General features: G+C 38.7%; 1 protein-coding gene across 2 annotated transcripts in view; it reads right to left on the reverse strand.

Moving 5' to 3' along the window:
• Positions 1 to 822: 822 nt before the first annotated feature.
• The window catches only part of LOC126355924 (uncharacterized), a 99,322-nt gene continuing 79,644 nt past the window's right edge, over positions 823 to 20,500 (reverse strand). For both annotated transcript variants that reach the window (XM_050006484.1, XM_050006485.1), the window contains one exon: positions 823 to 4,114. In XM_050006484.1, the coding sequence (XP_049862441.1) occupies positions 1,612 to 4,114 (2,503 nt within the window). In that variant the 3' untranslated portion in view covers positions 823 to 1,611. The remainder of the gene's footprint in view (positions 4,115 to 20,500) is intronic.

Genomic DNA, 20,500 nt, shown 5'->3' on the forward strand with positions numbered 1-20,500 from the left:
AGAGAATTCCAGCTGAAAAGGCCACAGCAGCCAAGCAGTGGTCACGTGTGTGCGAGTTGTGCTTGTGTGAATGTGTGTGTATTTTCTATTTCAGAAGAATGCCTTCTGGCCCAAAGCTTAAATGTACAGCAGTCTCCTTCATTGGTCTGGCTGTGACTTAACATCTACTCTGTATGGTGAGTAGCAATCTATTGTTTTCATAATATTCTTGTTATTGTACACTGCAATTTCCTTTATCTATAAAATTTATGGTCAAAAAGTTGAACAACTGAGAAAATTTATCATCAGAGTGGCATAATATTGTGCGACATACATATTAGGACAGGGTGAGAGGATGAATATGTATTGGAAAATAATACTGAGTTATACGTTATGAAATAACACTCTGACATCAATTCTAGAATAAGCATGGATGACATAGAAATCAATCCACGGTCAGATATACAATGTGTGAACCAGGTGGTGGTGAGGCACCAACATTTTAGTTGTGCTCACATGTTACAATTTGCTTTTTTTTCTTTTTTTATATAATTTGCTATTACAGGACATTTACAATGTGAGACTGGATACTCTTCTTATAGCTGCTACTTTCCTTTCAGTCAATAATTACAATAGTAATGTATTTATTACAATTAATTCAGCTACTGTTGCTGCTGCTACCAGCACTGTCGCCCTTGCCACTGCAGACAGACAATGACGAAAACAATCTGTAAGCACAACATTATTTTGTTTTTGCCGCCACACAAGCACAATTAGGTATCATAGGATAATGTGGAACATTGTGCATCAGCTGGTAACATTGCCCCTAGCCACTGTCATTGGTCAGTCACAAAGATATTTTATTTGGGCTATAAAATATTTTTTCAAAAGCATATAAATATCAGATCTTAAGTCTTGTATTAGTATGAACATTTAGTTTAAAATGAAGTTACACAAAGTAAACAGTAGATTACTTTATAACAACACATCAGATCAGACTTCTGTTTCACTTTTACACTACCACTTACTTTCAGTAAATCAGAAACAAAATTGTAGTAGAACACTGGAAAGTAAAAATATATGATACTTCAAACTTGAATGAATATGTTAGTTCACTTTAAGAAGGAACATAAGAAAACGGTGTGATTCAATAGAGTAAACACAAAGGAATTGCCATTTCTCATGGTAGAAGCAATAAAGGTTCAGTGCTTCACAGGAGATTAAGCAACACATGCCACGTCTTCATTGGTGAATCACATGCTGACTTCTTACTTTTGCATGTACATTTGTCATTATTTTACACTCCTCATACAAATTCTAGTTATACACTATATACACTAGCCTGTTTTCAGCCCAAATCTCCCCCAACACAAATGTCAGTTACACTTTCAACAATGCTCTGTTGTTGCAGAATGTGATTCAATAAAACATACAAGAGTGTCCATACAAAGAAATGAATGGGAAATTTGATTAATTAGAGTGTATGTAACACAATAACTACAACTCTTTCCCCTTAGGTTACAATGAAACTGCCAGACATACTTAAATAAAGTTTCACCACAAGTGCATAAAATTCTGATACATGAGTGCTCCAAAGCTAAAGACACTTAAGTTAAGTTTCCTCATTGTAAATCAAATGCATTGGGTTATATCACTTTGATTCAATCTATGTATAACAACAGAGCAAGGTTTCAATTGTTTAACAAGGTCATCTACTCCTAAATGGCTTTGGTCTTTCACCACTGCCACTGTTTCGAGTGACTGTGCACTGCTGTCATTGGTGCTATGGTTGTCATTTTGTTCTCTTTTAAAAACTATTTGACCAGGATTTTGTATCCGTTCTAACACTATTCTTAAATCTTTCAATTTCCGTTTCTTCTCTGGGATATGAATACATTTATCTTGCTCAAGCTTTTCAGGCCTAATACGTGAAGATCTCGTATTCTGCTTAACATTTGCCAGTTTACTGTGTAACTGTTGATCTGGCTCACAACTGCTGCAACATTTCACTGCAGATTTAGTGGCTGTAGAACGACGAGTAAACATCCTTATTGGCTGGTAAGTGGTGTTTATAGGTTTTGCAACTTGAGTAGCTGCCTGTGATGAATCTGTACAGGCGTCACTAGTCGTCGCATCCTGCACAACTGCACTGCCCGGACGTGGATTCACTGTACTTGTAACTGGAAGAGAAATTTCTTGACCTGAATTAGATCTTTTCCTTTTACCATTCACTTTTTCAGAAATTACTTCAACATCTTCATGAGAAAGAATGTTGTTATGTCCATTCATACTTTCTCCACTGCTCTGCTTATCAGTGTTTGTACATGACTCCTGTGAAATGCCTATATGGATGGATGGTGAGTGTGCTTTCCACCTTTGAAGATTGGCAGTAAAACTCCTGTTCACATCTGTAAGTTTCTTGCTGGCAATCTCTAAAAATTTATTAAAATTATTAATCATGTCATCATATGCTTGTTCCTGGTGAGGCTTACTGTCTAATTCTTCTTGAACACACGTTATGCGAGTTAACATGTATTTTGCAACATTCTCTGCTGCCAACAGATTTTCTTTGAACCACTTTATCTCTATGACATCTATATTCCTTGAAGGCAATTCTGGACAGGTCTGATTCACAACACGCCCCTGTGGAATTTCACTCCTCAAAGGCAATTCCGGACAGGTTTCATTTACAGCTTTAGCCTGTGAAATTTCTCTCCTCGAAGGCAACTCTGGACAGGTCTGATTCATATCAGCAGCCTGTGGAACTTCTGTGTTAGAGGAAGTACCATTAACTGGATTGGAGGAATCTGGCAACACATCAGTTAATATGTTTTTTAACACATTGGTAGCCTCTAAACTGGCTGTACTGGAAGTGAGCCCACTTACTGGTTTATTTTGTGGATATTTTTTAGAATGATGATCTGTAAGCAAACTATTAAGCATGCTTTGGTCCCTTGCCAACGATGTAGGTGCTGAAGGAACTGTTCCTGATGGACAATCTGGTAATAAAGAGTCATGTACGGGCTGCTCTACAGCACTTACAGAACTGAGTGAGTCACTCACTGCCAAAGGACTATGTTCAATATCTGATACTCTAACAGACTGCAATGCAGTAGGACTCCTCACCTGAATATACCTACTTTGCATTTTTGATTTTGTATTTACAGTAGATTTTGCATATGTTTTTGCTGTACGTGCAAGTGTTGCCGACATATTTTGAGAAGTATGACCATTTATGTTGGATTGATGTGGGGCTGCGTTGTTTATGGTGCTGTTATGGGCAAATTTAATACTGTTCTCAGATTTTTCTTGCTGTTGATTGGGCTGACTTGTTATTGCATTGGTATCGTGATTCTGTACATAGTGTGGTACTCCACTAATCTGACTCGACTCCTTTGGTATATAGTGAAGGCTGGCACTATTATTTACATACAACGGCACATATGCACCACCACTCTTCCTTACAACTACCAAAGGGGATGTTCCACTTTGAAAACGAAACATTGGATTTGGTTGTTGTGATACTGAACCAACTGGAGGACTACTGTTAAGAAGTGCACCTAAAGATAGTGAATCACCTGGCGAGTTCTGCTGAGGGAATCTTATAACTGAACTGCGGTGTGGAATATGGACAGGTGGCATCACAACTACTCGCCCACTAGGTATAATCTGATTATTACTGAGAATGCTAGGTCTTATGCCATGATTAATAAATGGAAGTCCTGCTGTTGGTTGTGAATTAATACTGGAAAAATGAGTCTGATTGATGAGTGGACCTACACCAATGTATGAGATGTTATGAGAAGCCATAGAAACATGCGCTCTTTCTTCGTTTGAATTGCTAGCAGCACCACTTTGCTCACTGCTTACTATTTCTTCAGAAGCTGCACTGTGAGGAAGAGTTTTTTGTGTGTCAGCTGATGTATTTTCAGTTTTAAAATCTTCATTTGAGTCCACAGTAATGTTCCTCAACATTTTCATTACAGATGCCTTGACTCTTCCTGCTTTGATATATTCTCCAAATGTAACCTCACTAGGCATGTTGCTCTTTAAACGAGGTATCCGCCGCTCGACAGTAGGTCCGCAACAGAATTCTTGATTATGACCTGGGGTTTCATTCTCTTCATCTCCTTTCCTATGGAACCACAAAAGAACAGTGTTACTGATTGCTGCAACAAGTATATTTCTGTTCGATTTCAGGTCATCTCATATTATCTATTGTGAGTAAATAAAGGATGAGCAAACACTACATCTTGCTATGTGTACAAAGTGTCTCACTCAAACTTCACAATCCTCCAGGCAAGTATGAAAGAATAAGCCAACAGTGACAGATTCGTAACAGTGTGACCAATTATAGAAAAAAGTATGTAACCACGCACAGCCTATCGGAAAATATGAGTACTTACTGTTGTCTGTGAAAGTACATATTTTTTGTAACATACTACAGGGTGCCCTTGAATGAAAATATGCAGACGTGTACAAAAAAAAATTCAGTACGAGGTAGTGCTCACTGCAACACATTGGAGAGAGCACTGCAATGCCCTTACTCATCCCTTGCAGGGATAGTAAATTCTAGCATAAGCTAGATAAATAAGAATACAGTAAATGTATTCAACATGTGCAAAAACTGATTTGAATGGACCTTGTCCGAATAAACTGGCATCATCTTTTATAATCAACATTCAATAAAGTTCTCACAGAGAGAGGTGCCCCAAAACAATCTTCATTTAAGTTCATGAGAATAGGAAAAAACAAGCATGCCAAACAACTTTTTCAGAACAAGGCAGGTCTTCTCCTCCTACTCTTTGGTACCAAGTTCATTTTGAAACAACCTGAGCTATTTTCAACACACGTTCCTGCCATAACTACAAACAAAAGAAAAGGTCCACCACTAATATGCAATCATTACCATATATGCTACTAAAAAAACATGATTGATTAAATCAAACAATGGAAAATCCAGGCTGGAAAGTAACAATATTAGGAAGGAAAGTTGCTAATCACCATATAGCGAACACACACACACACACACACACACACACACACACACACACACACACACACACACACACACAGGTGTGAATCTTTTTGTTGTCCTTTCGTGACTCAGCATCTCCGCTATATGAACAGTGGCAACTTTCCTTCCTAATATTGTTACATGGTTGATTAAAACTATACATTACAAATTTTAACAGCCTTAATTGTAATACAATGTAATAACACTAAATGATAACCAGTTTCAGTGTACCCATCCTCAGATAATGATTCACTATATGTGGCAACTAAGGGCAACCAATTCATCTGTCTGTCTATTTTACACTGATTTAGGTGAAAACTACGAAACATGAGAAGAAGAAGAAGAAGAAGAAGAAGAAGAACTCTCCAGTGTGGTGGCTGGATTAGATACAGGCACACACAATCACACTCTAAAGCAAATCAATCTGTTTGGTCACAAAGTTGGCACATTTAGTGATGCTGTACGCTGCAAAACTCACCTGCCTCATTTTTGCTGCACGAATCTGCACACCCGCAGATGGTATATGCGTACACGTTGAATGAAATGATATGCCAGGAAAGAAGTTGGTTGGCCAGCAAAGAAGTACTAAACCTTTCTGATAAAAACAGACTTTACAATTGAGGCCCTGCATCTTATTATTCAAAATAAAGAGGTATGTGCAGCACACCAGAATTGAAGGCGCTTTCATGGGAGCCAATAGTTGCAAGTAGTCATCTTTTCACCTTACTTCGTATGAACTAATGACACTAGTGGGAAATGAAACAGGCAAGCATTACACCCACACGATCAATGATGCCTCCAAAAAAAAAAAAAAAAAAAAAAAGATTCTGTACAGCAGGACTTCATATACCAAATGGTACGATATCAATGTACTGCTTGGCACCATTCACAAAAGATTCTCTACTACTATTACACTTAACTAGGTTCGATTCCCAATACTGACTGGGATTTTTCCTTGGTGGGAGGACTGGAATGGGGTGCACTCAGTCTTGTGATTCAACTGAGGAGCTACCTGAGTGAAAAGCAGACAACAGCTGGGAGCGCAGTGAGCTGACCCTATGCCTCTCCATACCGCATCCAATGAGACCACTGGCTGAGAATGACACGGCCATCAGTCCCATCAGTCGATTGTGGCTGGTCCGTTATGTCAGAAGGCAGAGCTTTGCTTCTTTGGCCCTTCAGGGACAGGGATGAGTTCATTCTGCTGGGGCTAATGGGTACCTCTCCCCTCACACGGTGTTTTACTTTCTTGTTTCGCCAGAGGTGTCCCTATGACAACCTTCTAGAGCATTCGAGAGACCACTTTTGTTCCTCTCCGTGGCACCGCTTCTGCCCACTTCTCCTGTGGCTGTTCTTCATCTCCTCATGTAACGATGGACAAACACAGCTGCCTTGCACCTTCCAATATTCTGCTGTTTTCCTCGACTGAAAATTCCATAACACTCAGACCAAAAGTTTAGTTCACATGTGGATAGCATCAACCAGTTGCAAACTTCCTGCAGTATATTTTACAACCAATAATAAATCAACTTATGTTTTCCATCAACTGTTAATGTATGAAACCAGTAGGAGACTGCTCATATGCTAACAGTCATTCTTCAGATATTTACAAGTGATGCTTAGCAATGATGTTGTTGTCAACACTGTAATTAGACACCAATTATAGAGTAAATTTGATCTGAAGATGGTTTCTAGTAAACCAAAACCAGTCATCTTCTAGTTTTATGACATAACACAGGGGACGAAACCATTAAAATTTATAATAAATAATACTGATCACTATGTCTCCTTCAACTTAAAATTAATACTGAATACTAGACTGTGGCATTAACCTAGAACCTTAGTCTTTTGCAAACAATGCTCTGAGTGACTAAGTTAACTGATGGCACAGCTTCATTCCTGCCGGTACCACTCTTCTACTTTCCAGTCTTCACAACGAAAGATTTCTTGTTCACTTAGCAATCCTGGAAGACAGAATATCACAAAGCTAAGCTGCAGCCTATGAGTGGCCTCCAGGATAAAGGTGTCACTCTTCAGCAGAGCCTATGCATTTTGAAAGTTACTGATATGTTAAAACTATTTGCCAGACTTTTAGGGGGAGGCTAAGGCACTATAGTGTCTATTATTCCTTCCGGAAACAGTCTGAAGGCCAAACCTTAGAGATATCCTCAACTGGTCACAGGTACACACTGTTGTTCGCAGTGGGACTGGACGTTCTAACGAGTTCATATATGATGAAAGGACTGCATGAATGTATGACGATATAAAGAAATATTTAATTCACTAAAGGTGACAGAAATTTCATTGTAATGGGGCACTGAAATTCGATAATAGGAAAAGAAAGAGAAAGAAAAATTGGAGAACACAGACTGGGTAAAAGGAATAAAGGGGAAGACACCTAGCAGCATTTTGAATAAAAAAATGATATCTAACAGATAGAATAAGGTTTCATACACGTTATGCAACGTTAGAAACAGACTTTGAAATCAGATTTTTAAACTACAAAACACTTCAAGTAGCAGATGTGGAGTGACTAATTTATTGCTTGTGTATGCCACATTAAAACTGAAGAAACTGCAAAATGGTACAAGATTAAGGAGAAAACTAGATAAACTGAAAGTACCGGTGGCTGCTGGGAGTTTCAAAGCAAGCATTAGGCAATGATTGATCACAACAGGGAAAAGAAATACAACACATGATAAATATATAGTGTTGAGAGGTGAAATAGTGAAGGTAGCAGAGGATCAAATAGGCAGAAAGACAAGGTAAACAGAGAGCAATTGACAGGAAACGTAAAATGGCTAGGCAGGAATGGCTAAAGAAGAAACACTAACTTGTAGTCGGGCATGACTATGATATTACATATAGGGAAATTAAAGAAACCTTTGGGGAAAGGGGAAACATTTGCATGATCATCAAGATCTCAGATAACCGGTAGTATACAAAAGTGGAAGATAATAAATACTACAGAAGAGGAATGCGGAGTAGATGAAGATGAGATAGGAGAAATCAAAACTGCAAGAAGAACTTGACGGAGGTCGGACAGATGCCAAAATGAGGCATCTGGCTTAGAAGACATTCCTTAGAATTACTGGGATCCTTGGGAGAATATAAGGTGACAAAACTATTCCACCTGACATGCGAAGATATATGATACAGATAAACACTCTCAGGCCTCAAGAATAATGTCATAAACTTAACTGCAATGAGGACAAGTGCTGATTGCTGATGTATGTGAATTACTGAATGAACAGTTTAATAAGTTATGGTTGCAAAACAGTAACATCAACTTTTTACACCAGAATGAAAAGACTGGAAATATACAGAAATACGCAAGACAATACTGACCTCAGGAATTATGTTACAAGATTGTCTGGAAACAGGCAAGCCTACATTTACAGCATTCATAGATTTAGAAAAAGCTTTTGACAATGTTGACTGGAATACATTTTTTGAAATTCTGAAAGTAGCAGGTGCAAAATATGGGGAATAAAATATATCCAATTTGTACTAAATCTGACTGCAGTTATAAGAACCAAAGGACATAAATGGGAATCAGCGGTTGAGGAGGCACTGGGACAACATTTTAACCCGTCACCAGTGGCCACTGAGTAAGAAGTAAAAGAAACCAGGAACACTTTTTGGAAAGGGAATTTTAAATTACATAAGAATAAATAAAAACTTTGAAGATATTATAATTTTGTCACAGATGGTAACCAACTCGGAAAAACAGATGATGAAATGGATAGTGTCTTAAAAGAGGTCATAAGAAGAATATCAACACAAGTAAAACTAAGTACTGGAAGGTATTAATTAAAACAGGTGATGCCGAAAGAATTATAACCAGGTAAAAAGATACTAAAAGTAGAGTAGCAGATGAGTTTTGCTACTTGGGCAATTAAAAAACTGACAATGGATGAAGTACCGAGTATATAAATGTAGACCATTAATAGCAAGAAAAGTGTTTCTGAAAATAAACATATTTCAAAATCTAGCACATATTTAAGCACATCAAAGTCTTTCCTAAAGTATTTGTCTAGAATGCAGTGTTGTGTGGAAGTGAAATGTGGACGATGAACAGCACAAACAAGCAAAGAATGTAAACTTTTGATACGTTGTGCTACAGAAGAATGCTGAAGATTTAAACAGGCAGATAACTGAATAAGGGTGAAAAGAAATTTATGGCACAACTTGACTAAAAGTTGGGATTGCTTGCTAGAACACATTCTGAGGCATTAAGGAAGAGTCAGGTTGGTAATGAGGGAAAGGGGTGTCTTTGGTTTACCTTCACTACAATATTTTCTATGTGTTCTCTCTCGTTTAAGTTACTTATAATTGTAATTCGTAGGTATTTAGTTGAATTTACGGCCTTCAGATTTAACTGATTTATCGTACAACAAAAAAGCATTCATGTGGATGACCTCACACTTTACATTATTTAGGGTCAGTTGTCAACTTTCACACCATGCAGATATCTTATCTAAATCATTTTGCAATTGGCTTTGATCTTTCGATGACTTTACTAGACAATAAACGACAGCATTATTTGCAAACAACCTAAGACAGCTGCTCAGGTTGTCTCCTAAGCCACTTATATACATAAGGAATACCAGAGGGCCTATAAAACTACCTTGGGGAATGCCAGAAATCAATTCCGTTTTACTCAATGGCTTTCCATCAATTACTATGAACTGCTACCTCTCTGACAGGAAACCACGAATTCAACTGCATAACTAAGACTATATTTCATAAGCATGCAATGTGATTACAGGCTGCTGGTGACGTGCGGTGTCAAAAGCCTTCTGGAAATCTAGAAATATGGAATCAATGTGCTATCCCCTGTTGATAGCACTCAATACTTTGTGAGAGTAAAAAGCTATTTGTGTTTCACAAGAAGCTTGAGCGCCTAATTCGACCAGTCTCAAAAGAGTCTTTTGTCGGCCCACACTACAGTAAAATTTTTGGAGGGAAAAATAGAAGTCAAAACTGATTTGGGGCCCTGACATTCACCACCCAAGTACCCACAAAGGAGATGAGAGCATGTGGGGAAATGTTAGGCAGAGGTTAGACAGACAGTACTTATATAATTTAATAATGTTCAGCTTATATTCTCGTGAGTTAATAAAGTCAGGAAAGTTTCGTAAAACTGTAATTACAAGCATGTTTGTGACATATAAATATGTAAAGATAACACTTTGAGAAGCAGTTTAACAGTGACTAATACCTCATTTGCTTCATTAATTATGATATCCTGAAAAAGAAACCGAAAAGCCATCCAGACTCTTACATAATACAGATTGATACATAATCTGACAAAACATTTAGCTTCAGAAGCTACAAGTTTGTAAAAAGTCATTACCTTTTTATACTTTACAGCTGACTGTAAAGCTTAGAGGACAGAGTATATATAATGCACTTTAAGTCATGATGAAACAGGTATGTTGGTCGTTGAACACACAAATTGTGTCTAAATTCATATAGTAAAACACACTTAATTCTCAAAACTACTGACACTAACATCCTAATTGGTTATTTGTAATATTGAAACAATATAGAAAACTTAGAATTTGTTTTCAGGGAAAAGTGAACATTAAACTATCATAAAACCCACATAAATAGAGTTCCTTGTTCTGTTAAAAACAGTAATGCTGCGTTCTCCAACACACCCATCTACTGTAGTGGTGGGTTGGATACTGTAGCACAGCACTGTGCTTCTGCAGCCAGCTATATAATGGGAAAGTGATTTCCTGTCACAATATACACCACCAGAACAAGTATAAATGCTCCCCACTCAACCATTAGCAACGCTTCAGACTTTCAACAGCGTATTCAGTCTCCACGTCAGTCATTGGTCAAATGCATGGCCAAGTAACTAAAGCCTCATCAAGGAAACAGCACGAATTAGGCGAACAAACTGTTCTAAAAACCACCAGCTAGTCCTGATGAACCTGGACTTCGAACAGGTACTGCCAAGGCAAGTCACCCATTGGATGCCATCACCTGACATTCTAGCCAGTCTCCAAAAGTTCTGGGCTCAAAATGAGGCATCTGCATTCCCCTACCAGTCATCTTGACATGTGCGCAATATTTACCACTGAGCAGTATCATCATACCTGCTGCAGAACTGACTCCCATTTTGCATCGCCAAGGCCGCATGTCGCCACCCAATGTTATGCTGTCTCAGCATTCTGCTGCCTCAACATACTCACTCACTGGAGTCATCAACCTTCTGTACTGAAGCAGCAAATAAAAAATAATGCTACTGTTCAGTAAGCATTCTTGATCATGCGTTCGCCGAGGTACTGGAAGTTCCACTCCACAGCTTCCGCACATTACATTCTATGATAGACATGGGAATCTAGCAGCTCTGGCATCAGCAAAGGAGTGAACACACACACAACCACATTACAAGTGGTGTCAGAGGAGCTGGTCAATATGAGTAACATCGCGGGCATCAGCAAAGGAGTGAACACACACACAACCACATTACAAGTGGTGTCAGAGGAGCTGGTCAATATGAGTAACATCGCGGAGTGATGATCTGCAGCATAACTTCAACATAGTAAGTGAAAACTGACTTTTTGTGTTATTGGTGTTGATTCCTTTCCTATTGTATTTTTCCAATTTAGTGTGGTCTCAGACTTTGCAATGGACAAAACATGGGTGGAATAATTTTGCCTCTGTAGAGGCTGTTCAGACTTTGTTGAATCAGATGGTACAAACACAGGAAAACACTACAGAGATGCGAAAGGAGTTAGATGCATTAAGACAAGATAGGTTCCCACCCAGTATATCAGTATCCATCCTAGACACTGCTGCTACCCTCGTTTCTCCTTTTACTGTGAAGACAGGAGAGGTTATTTTAGCTTTATTAGAGAACTTTCTAACTGCCGCTAAGCTGAGGAATTGGACCCAGGATCAGCTTTAGAATATGGCTACATTATGTATGGTGAAGATGCTGGAACGTTTGGAATGTATCATGAGTACTTAAGAAAACTGACAATTGAAATTCTGAGGTGTGTGTGTGTGTGTGTGTGTGTGTGTGTGTGTGTGTGTGTGGTTAGGAGGAGGGGTGGCTTGGCATACTCGTAAAGAAGAGAAATTGCAGTAGATATGATAGGGAACAGCTGAGCAACGTCACAAGAACAGAGAGAGCCCCTTGAAAACTTTGTAAATACACAAGAGTTGACAGAAAGCGATAACACCAAAAGGCTCCTTCTGCAAGAGGCACAATAGAGGACAATGAATAGAATCTTTATATGGTGGTGTTAATCAATGTGTCGAGAAAAGTACAGGCAGGATTTCCAAAGAAATTAGCTCAACCTACAGCAACTGCGAAGTTATTGGAAGAGATCGACACATTAATCCAGGTTCACGATAGAAAAAAGAATTTTAACTGTGGATGTTCATTGTTACAGGTGTGGACAAACAATGCACATATGGTGGATATGCCTTGAGAGACAATGTAGGTAACGTGGACAAATAAGGCACCTGGAAAGAGATTGTAGGCAAAAGCCTAACAAGGGGTGTGACAGGTGAACATAGGATAAAAATAGCAGCTTACCATTAAACCAAAATGGGGGTTCCTGAGCGACTGCTTAGTGCTCCCAGTGAAAATAAACACAGCAAAATCTTGTGCAGTAACATAATTTTGATCAGATAGCTTATTGGATGGAAGGTAGCATTAAGCTTTTAGTAAACAAAGGTTTGCAGGTGTCAGTGGACCTCATGGGGAAAAGGATTGGGCCCACAACAATACATTCACTGTTTTCAATGGTACTTTTAGGTTTTGGGTTGGGGTAAAAAATTTCTGGGTTTGTATTTAAGTTTTGCCAAGTATAGGTAAGGGTTACTGTGCAATCTTAGGGTCATGCTGAAGTTGATTTAGAAGGGACACAGTAGAGATGGATGTAAATATTTCCATCTATGATCTATAGCCGAGGATACTGAACTTCAGCAAAGCAGGCACCACACAGCCACCTAATCTGTGTGCAAGGGCTCCTTGAATTGACTCGTGAGGCAACATGCCACAAGGTACAGGGCAACTACTGTGGGTTACCAAGGGAAATAATTTGTTCAGGGTGTATACGTGGACAAGGAAAAAGAATTCCCGGATTTTCCCCAGATTTCCTGGTTAAAAATACTTTCTCCCAGGTGAAAAAACACTTTTTCCGTGTTAAGTGACAGTATACTCTTATTTGGCACTGTAAAACTCATCAATCCTCTGAATGTTAATGGTTTTATATACCAGAGTAGAATTTACCGGCACTTTAGAAAATGTAACTCGGGGAAAAACGTTTTGAAAGACCTTTGATGTGCAGCAACATGTACGCTGCATATTTTTGTATTACAAAGGTATAAATTCGAATTCCTCCAAACACTGCAAGTCACTTTCCAAAGCATTGAAATCGAGATTGCGATGCGCTTTTGTATGCCAGTCATAACTCATGTCACGTGATCTCGCCAGCTGATGACAGCACAGGACACGTGATGTAGTCAGCGAATAGCAAGATCACTCTTAAGTAGTGCAAACACACAAGTAAGAAAAGTTAATGGTTTAAATTAATATACATAGCATTCACCTATAATATTGGTTTCTAAGATTAATAAGCTGGAAAAGAAGCTAAGCTTCCACATATAATGTTGATCTTTTTTGTGCTTGTTACACTTTAAGATACATCACACAGATGAGCCAGTAAAATTTTTAATAACGACATAAATGTCTGCTCTTCTGGGCTTGAAATTCTTCTAAATGGTCGTTCTCAAAGAGTTGATTTTTAAATGAGAGTCAAACACTTTGTGATTTAAGAAATTCATCATACATACTCGCACATAGCTCATCTTATGTAAAAAGGAAATCTTCTTTGAATGTAACTCTTTTCAAACCACCATTCGCAATATTTTCCCGGCAATCTGTTAGAAATAGGTTTGTTTCAGCAGTTGCAAGATAGCACCAGATAACAAGCGTCACCACGATTGCGCAGCTATGATGACGCAGGAAGCCCATATGTCCGTACGTATAAAACATTAAAAGATCTTACATTATGTCATAAAAGAAACAAGACATCAGAGGATACTTCAAGAGTGTCAGAATTTCATGAACCATACTAAAACACATAATTTGACTTAAAATGCTCATTTGTATGCAAATTTTCTTGAAGTACCGGTACTGTATTATCTCGGGTTTGGTTCTTTATTATGGCATAATGCCATATGTGCACTTGAATTGCAGCGAATAATTGAAACTAGCCAATAGTGTGAAATTAAACATTTCGTTTCAAATAAATTGACTGCCTCAACAGAAAAGATTAATAAAAGCCAAATCTCTTTAACAGACCGGTCAAAATAACTTCATTGTTCTGTAAGGCGATTAATGTTTGACTGTCAGAAAGGTGGAAATAAAATCTAAAACTAATAACATATGTTAGCCTTCCGTAATTACGCGAACGTATTTCAATTCATTTGATAGTTCCCAGCCACAAAAACCGTTTTGTTAACATTTAATGTGAGAGCAATAAATGAAGAGGAAACAACAAAATCACTAAACGTAAACACAGGTCACGTGGAGACGACCCGCCTCCCCACCACAACTCTGATCGCTCTGTGCATCAGCCCCAGATTTACTCATTTCCGAACCGGGGCAATATTAAGTAGTGGCGCCCAGCCACACATCTGTAACAAGAAGCGGGAGAAGGTACTACTCATACGCGACTCAATTGGGCATGCGCAAGAGCCCGCCCGCAACAGCTCAAACGAATCTAATTTAAAGAGTTGTCACACCACGCTCATCAGAGGCAATTTGTTGTTACATAGCATTGCATGGTCCTCCTAAAGCCTTTGACACACTTTGCTCTTGGCAGACGCTTGTATAAGCAGTTTTTTTTTGTTGTATACGGCGCATTTCCTTTGAAACTTTATTTTTTATTTTCTTTCTTTCTTTTTCTCCTGTTCGTTTTGTTGCTGCAGTATTATTCTGCAGTACTGAGATACAGCAATATCCTTTGTTAGAGTATTGGTTCTTACCAGTCAAAATCACATAAATTTAACTGAAAACTAAAACAATGAAAAATTCCCGGAATTCTAAACAATTCCCGGTTTTTTCCCAGATGAAAAAATCCCCTGGGTTTTTCATAGATCTCCCGGGTCGTATACACCCTGTTGTTTATTAATGTATTAGGAGTAGTAGAGAGAGAGAGAGAGAGAGAGAGAGAGAGAGAGAGAGAGAGAGAGAGACACACACACACACACACACACACACACACACACTGCCAGAATTGTAACAACCGAGATTCCTGGATTCCCCAAGATAATCAATAAGGAAATGATTGATACTATATTGAAATATACAAATGTATTCAGCTCAAACCAGAATTTTCTGATTATTAGAGAAAAAGAAACACAAAAGAAATGATGAGGAGTCAAATACTATCACTCCTTGGGTTACTTTATCTCTTTAGAATGAAGAAACCTAACCACACCAATGTAATGGAACTGTGGAATACTAACGGTCAGGAATCGAAATTGGAAGAGCTGTGACAAGTTACAAGCTGTTTCTATACCTGCTGCGATGTATTCATTTCGACGATGAAAGCACAAGAGAAGAGAGGAGAAGATCTGATAAGTTGGCCATAGTACGTTCGATTCTGGACGAGTTTGTAACCAACTGCAAAAGTGCCTACAGCATCTGTGAGTTTGTAACCAAACTTTTTATGGTCATCCTGGATTTGTGCAGTATATCCCCAACAAACCTGCCAAATATGGCATTAAGATAACAACCCAAGATGTTATCAGATTGTCGGGAATGCCTGAAGAGTTACATGGCATTAAGATATTTGCACTTTGTAATGCAAAAATATTTTTTACAAGCAACCTTGAGGTATATTGTGCAAAGCAGCCCAAAGGCTCTTGTGCAGTATCGAATTCAGTGTTGGTAATAGTTCATAGACTTGTGAGTGATATAGAGCGATCCAACAGTAATATAACTACGGGCAATTGGTATACAAGATTCCCCTTGGCTGTATCGCTATTAGGTAAAAGGTTTACATGTATTGGAACACTCAGAAATAATAAACAAGAAATTCCCTTGGCGTTCCTGCCTAAGAAAAATCAAGTACCTTTCTTTGGATATAAAAACGATTTGACGTTGGTTTGTACATACTGAAGAAGAACAAGGTGGTTGTTGTCAACTATGCATGATCCAGGTACTATCGATGAAGATTCTCGAAAGCCATAGATTGTGTTAGATTACAATGCCACTAAGGGTGATGCCGAAACAGTCACCCAGATATGTGGCACATATTCTGTGGTTTGTGTAACGAGAAGGTGGGCTTTGCTAATCTATTTTGCTCTAATGGATATTGCTGGTATCAACGACCAGATCCTTTTTTTACTCAAATTTACAAAATTGTAATTCTGAAGAACCTGGCTTATGACCTCACGAAACCACATCTAATTGAAAGAGTCAAAATTCAAAGCCTTCCCAGGGACATAAAGCTGTTCCTTGAAAGTTACTGGACAACGCCTGAGCAAGCAGAGAAGCATTCTGCTAAGAAACGGGGATGCTGTGCTATTTGTGGAAAGGCCAAGAATATTAACACAACAGTGAAGTGTGACTCTTGTAATAGTTTTGTTTGCAGGAAGCTTACGAGTGTTAGTTACACCTGTGAAAAGTGTCAAGTTACACCTGCACCCTCTGATGACTTAGTGATTTGAATCTTGACATATCTTAAATTACTAAGTAGTAAACATGGCCTGTCTGTAAGCTGTTATAATATGGTTTCCATACGTATTCACTACGAATATATTAATTTTCAAACTCCGACAGCGAAATTTTTCAGAACTATGTCATTTATGTGCTTGGATGTATATCAACTTTTCTAAATAAGGTATAACTAACAGCCATATCAAATAACTTAACATTCTTTCCCACTATAAGTGAGCAACAGTGTATAGACATTTCTTGGCTAGACATAAAACATTATTTCTTAGTATTTTCCACTGTGCCCATAATAAATTATCTGTATTAATTGCACAATAAAATTTGTTATTTCAATATTATTAATATAATTCTGAGTGATACTATATCTAACCTTAAAAACAATAAACTGATTAATATAAATACTAGTGCGGGAGCATATGAAAATAATTACTGAACTGAGCAGTGAAAGTGGCGCACAAAATGTGCTGCTCAACTTCTTGTGCAATTAAAAAAAAATACCCACACCTGCCGGAGGGTTAATTACACTGAAGCATCAAAGAAACAGATACGAGCACGCATATTCAAATACAGAGATATGTAAACATGCAGGATATGGTGCTGCGGTCAGCAACACCTATATAATATAGCAAGTGTCTGGTGCAGCTGTTAGATCGGTTACTGCTGCTACAATGGCAGGTCATCAAGATTTCAGTGAGTTTCAACGTGGTGTTATAGTCAGTGGACGAGGGATGGGACACAGCATCTCCAAGTTAGCGATGAAGCGCAGATTTTCCTGTACGGCCATTTCACGACTGTACCGTGAATATCAGGAATCCGGTAAAACGTCAAATCTCTGACATCGCTTCGGCCGGAAAAGGTCCTTGACAACTCTGCAAGATTCATGGTGTCAATTCCTTTGAGCACTACTTCAGACATTAGTCTGAGTCCATGCCCCATTGTGTTGCAGCACTTCTGTGTACTCACAGAGGCCCACAAAATACTAGGCCGGTGTACCAGTTTCTTTAGCTCTTCAGTGTATTTCATCACTGTATAAAACAGTAGCTTAAATTTATTAGTTGTGCCCCTTCTTTTGCAAGCAAAACTTTTTTTTAAGATTTCCATTATTAATACTTTCAAAATGAAATAAAAAAAGAGAAAAGTTCAGGAATTACTTGAAGGGAACGATTAAGGACTAGGATTAAATTAGACTACGGATAATTAGAAAGAGTTGGGAAATGAAAGATCATTATAACTGTTTGTGAGGGACATTATGAAGTTAATAGTTGTAAAAAATGATATGGCTGGAACAAACAATTGATCTCCAAAAACAACTCTTTAAAAATTGACTGGGCAAGAAACAGCGACGTGATCAAAAATGAGTCGTTTCCAAAACAAATTTCTGGAACAATAAAACTGCTGAAATGAACAGTCAAACAGTTAAAAGCAGTGATGCTCCCAGAAGTGAGTTAAAAATTAGCACAAAACAGCTAACAGACTATCGCATGTAGAAACAGTGAAAGGGGTAGCAGATGACACCTCACATGTGGAAGCAGTGACAAGTGCCACTGATTACAACAGCCTAGCACATGTGCAACACATTTATAGTGAGTTATGTGGCATACTACAAAAATCAAAAGGTTTGAGGTTACAGCTTGTGACATTACCTGAGGCAAACGTAGAGTTATATTGTGACGCAGCAGGAGGAAAGATAAGCCCATTTGAGCCACAGCAATTCAGAGCACAAGCAATAGCATCAATGCACAATCTGGCACCCAAAAGTAATGGGCACTGTCAGATTAGTCAAATGGAGCTTTTTATGGCCACGTATGCATTAAAACAGCAGAACATTTGTAAAGGAATGGGTGGTGTGCCAGAGGAGTGTGTGTGTGTGTCTGAGTACCATTAGGTGAATTTTTTCGGCAAAATCAGTGTTTTGAACGCAAGCCTGCTGACATCATAGGCCCACTCACAGAATCAGCAGGTTATAGTTATTGCCTGAGGTTCACCAGGTAGCCTGAAGCATCTCCAATTAAGGACATCGTTGCAGAAACTGTAGCACGAACATTTTTTCGTGGTTGGATTGCCCAGTTCGAAGTCCCGCTCAAAATTACAACTGATCAGGGATAGCAATTTGAAGCCTAGGTTTTCAGAGCACTGGCCATATTATTAGGTACAACGCACATACCCTGCACCACTGCATACCATCCCACAGTATAGATGAGTGACTTCACCACCACTTAAAAGCAGCATTGAGACTTCACGCAACACTGAACTGGTCAGAGACACTGCCTGTCATGCTTTTAGGTCTACAATCATCATTTAAGAGTGATTTGAGGAGTACAGCAGCGGAACTGATATTTGGACAAATGCTACGCCTACTGGCAGAGTTTTCACAAAACATGGTGGACGACACAATCACCGCCTCAGACTTCACCACCCAATTAAGACAGCATAATTATATGTGAGCTGAGATCAACAGAGCCTAGAAACCAGCCAGAAGACCTCCTTTTTGTGGAGTGAGATGAGTGCACACATGTGTTCTTACACAATGGTACAGTTTGTAAGCCATTGTAGCCACCGCACAACGGACCGTATCTGGTAATCAGTACGGAGCAGCGATACTTTCCCCATAATGATCAACGGCGTACCCACGACAGTCGCACTGGATCGTATCAAGCCAGTGTTTCTGGATGCAATAGACATAACAAAGAGCATCAAATGCAAACTTGAGAAGAGAGAAGAATCAACAACAAGAGGTGTTCCTGTACTCGATTACCACCACGGTGAACCAGGCACTGCGACGCTAAGACTGATGTCGTGAATTACTACCCCATTCCTGCTAGAACCACTGACTCACATGGTGCACCACCAAGGTTCAAGCAAGCAGTAGTTATGGGGGTTGGAAGGCACGTTAAATTCAACCTGTGCTACCAGTAGCACTAAAGAGGGAGTCACGTAGTGGCCTTTTCTGATGTTTTGTCCCAGTAAATGTACAGTGGTGCATAAACTTTCCATGTGGTGGCCATTTCTAGCTGTACTGATGTAGTTGTTTCAATACCCACAAATATACTGTTTCTAATTGCATTAATAATTTGTGTTGTGTATGTATTTTGTCACACTGAAAACGAAACCTCAGAGGGACAAGCACCCTTTTATCTCAGAGGGCAAACACCATTTATATCTCAGGTCCTGTGGCGAAGACAGGGGTCTAGCTGTAGTGTCACTATTTCAACCTTAGTTTTCTGTGCTGCATCTGTTCTTCTTCTGCCCTAACCATCAGTCAATATTATATCTCTCTGCCAATATTATCATACTTTATTAGTGAGGGATCCTTAATTATTTCGATTTATAATGAAGCTTAGCTACACTACAATGAACCATGAAGTTGTAGACGAAATTATGTTGCTCGAGGAAGGTACAAGTTACATTATTCGATTAAGACACACACACCACTGAGTTGAATTTGAAATTATACTTTGTTATGAGATTTCACTACACGATGAACACTGATGATTATTTAGACTTGATACTGATGATATTTATTATTTATTTTGAACTACTGAATGTTAATGTTTGTCTATGCTGTGTGAAATATTAATGTTACACATTCTGTCATGCTACTGGCTTTACTCTGCTGTATAAACAAACAAACAAACAAACAAACAAACACACACACACACACACACACACACACACACACACACACACACACACACGTATCTTGACTTTGAAAACTGTTCTGGTAATTAATACTTACGAACAATACTGATTGAATATTACGTTATCTTATGGATCGTGGGAAGAAG

Source organism: Schistocerca gregaria, chromosome 3 (assembly GCF_023897955.1).
Source record: "Schistocerca gregaria isolate iqSchGreg1 chromosome 3, iqSchGreg1.2, whole genome shotgun sequence".
NCBI lineage: Eukaryota > Metazoa > Arthropoda > Insecta > Orthoptera > Acrididae > Schistocerca > Schistocerca gregaria.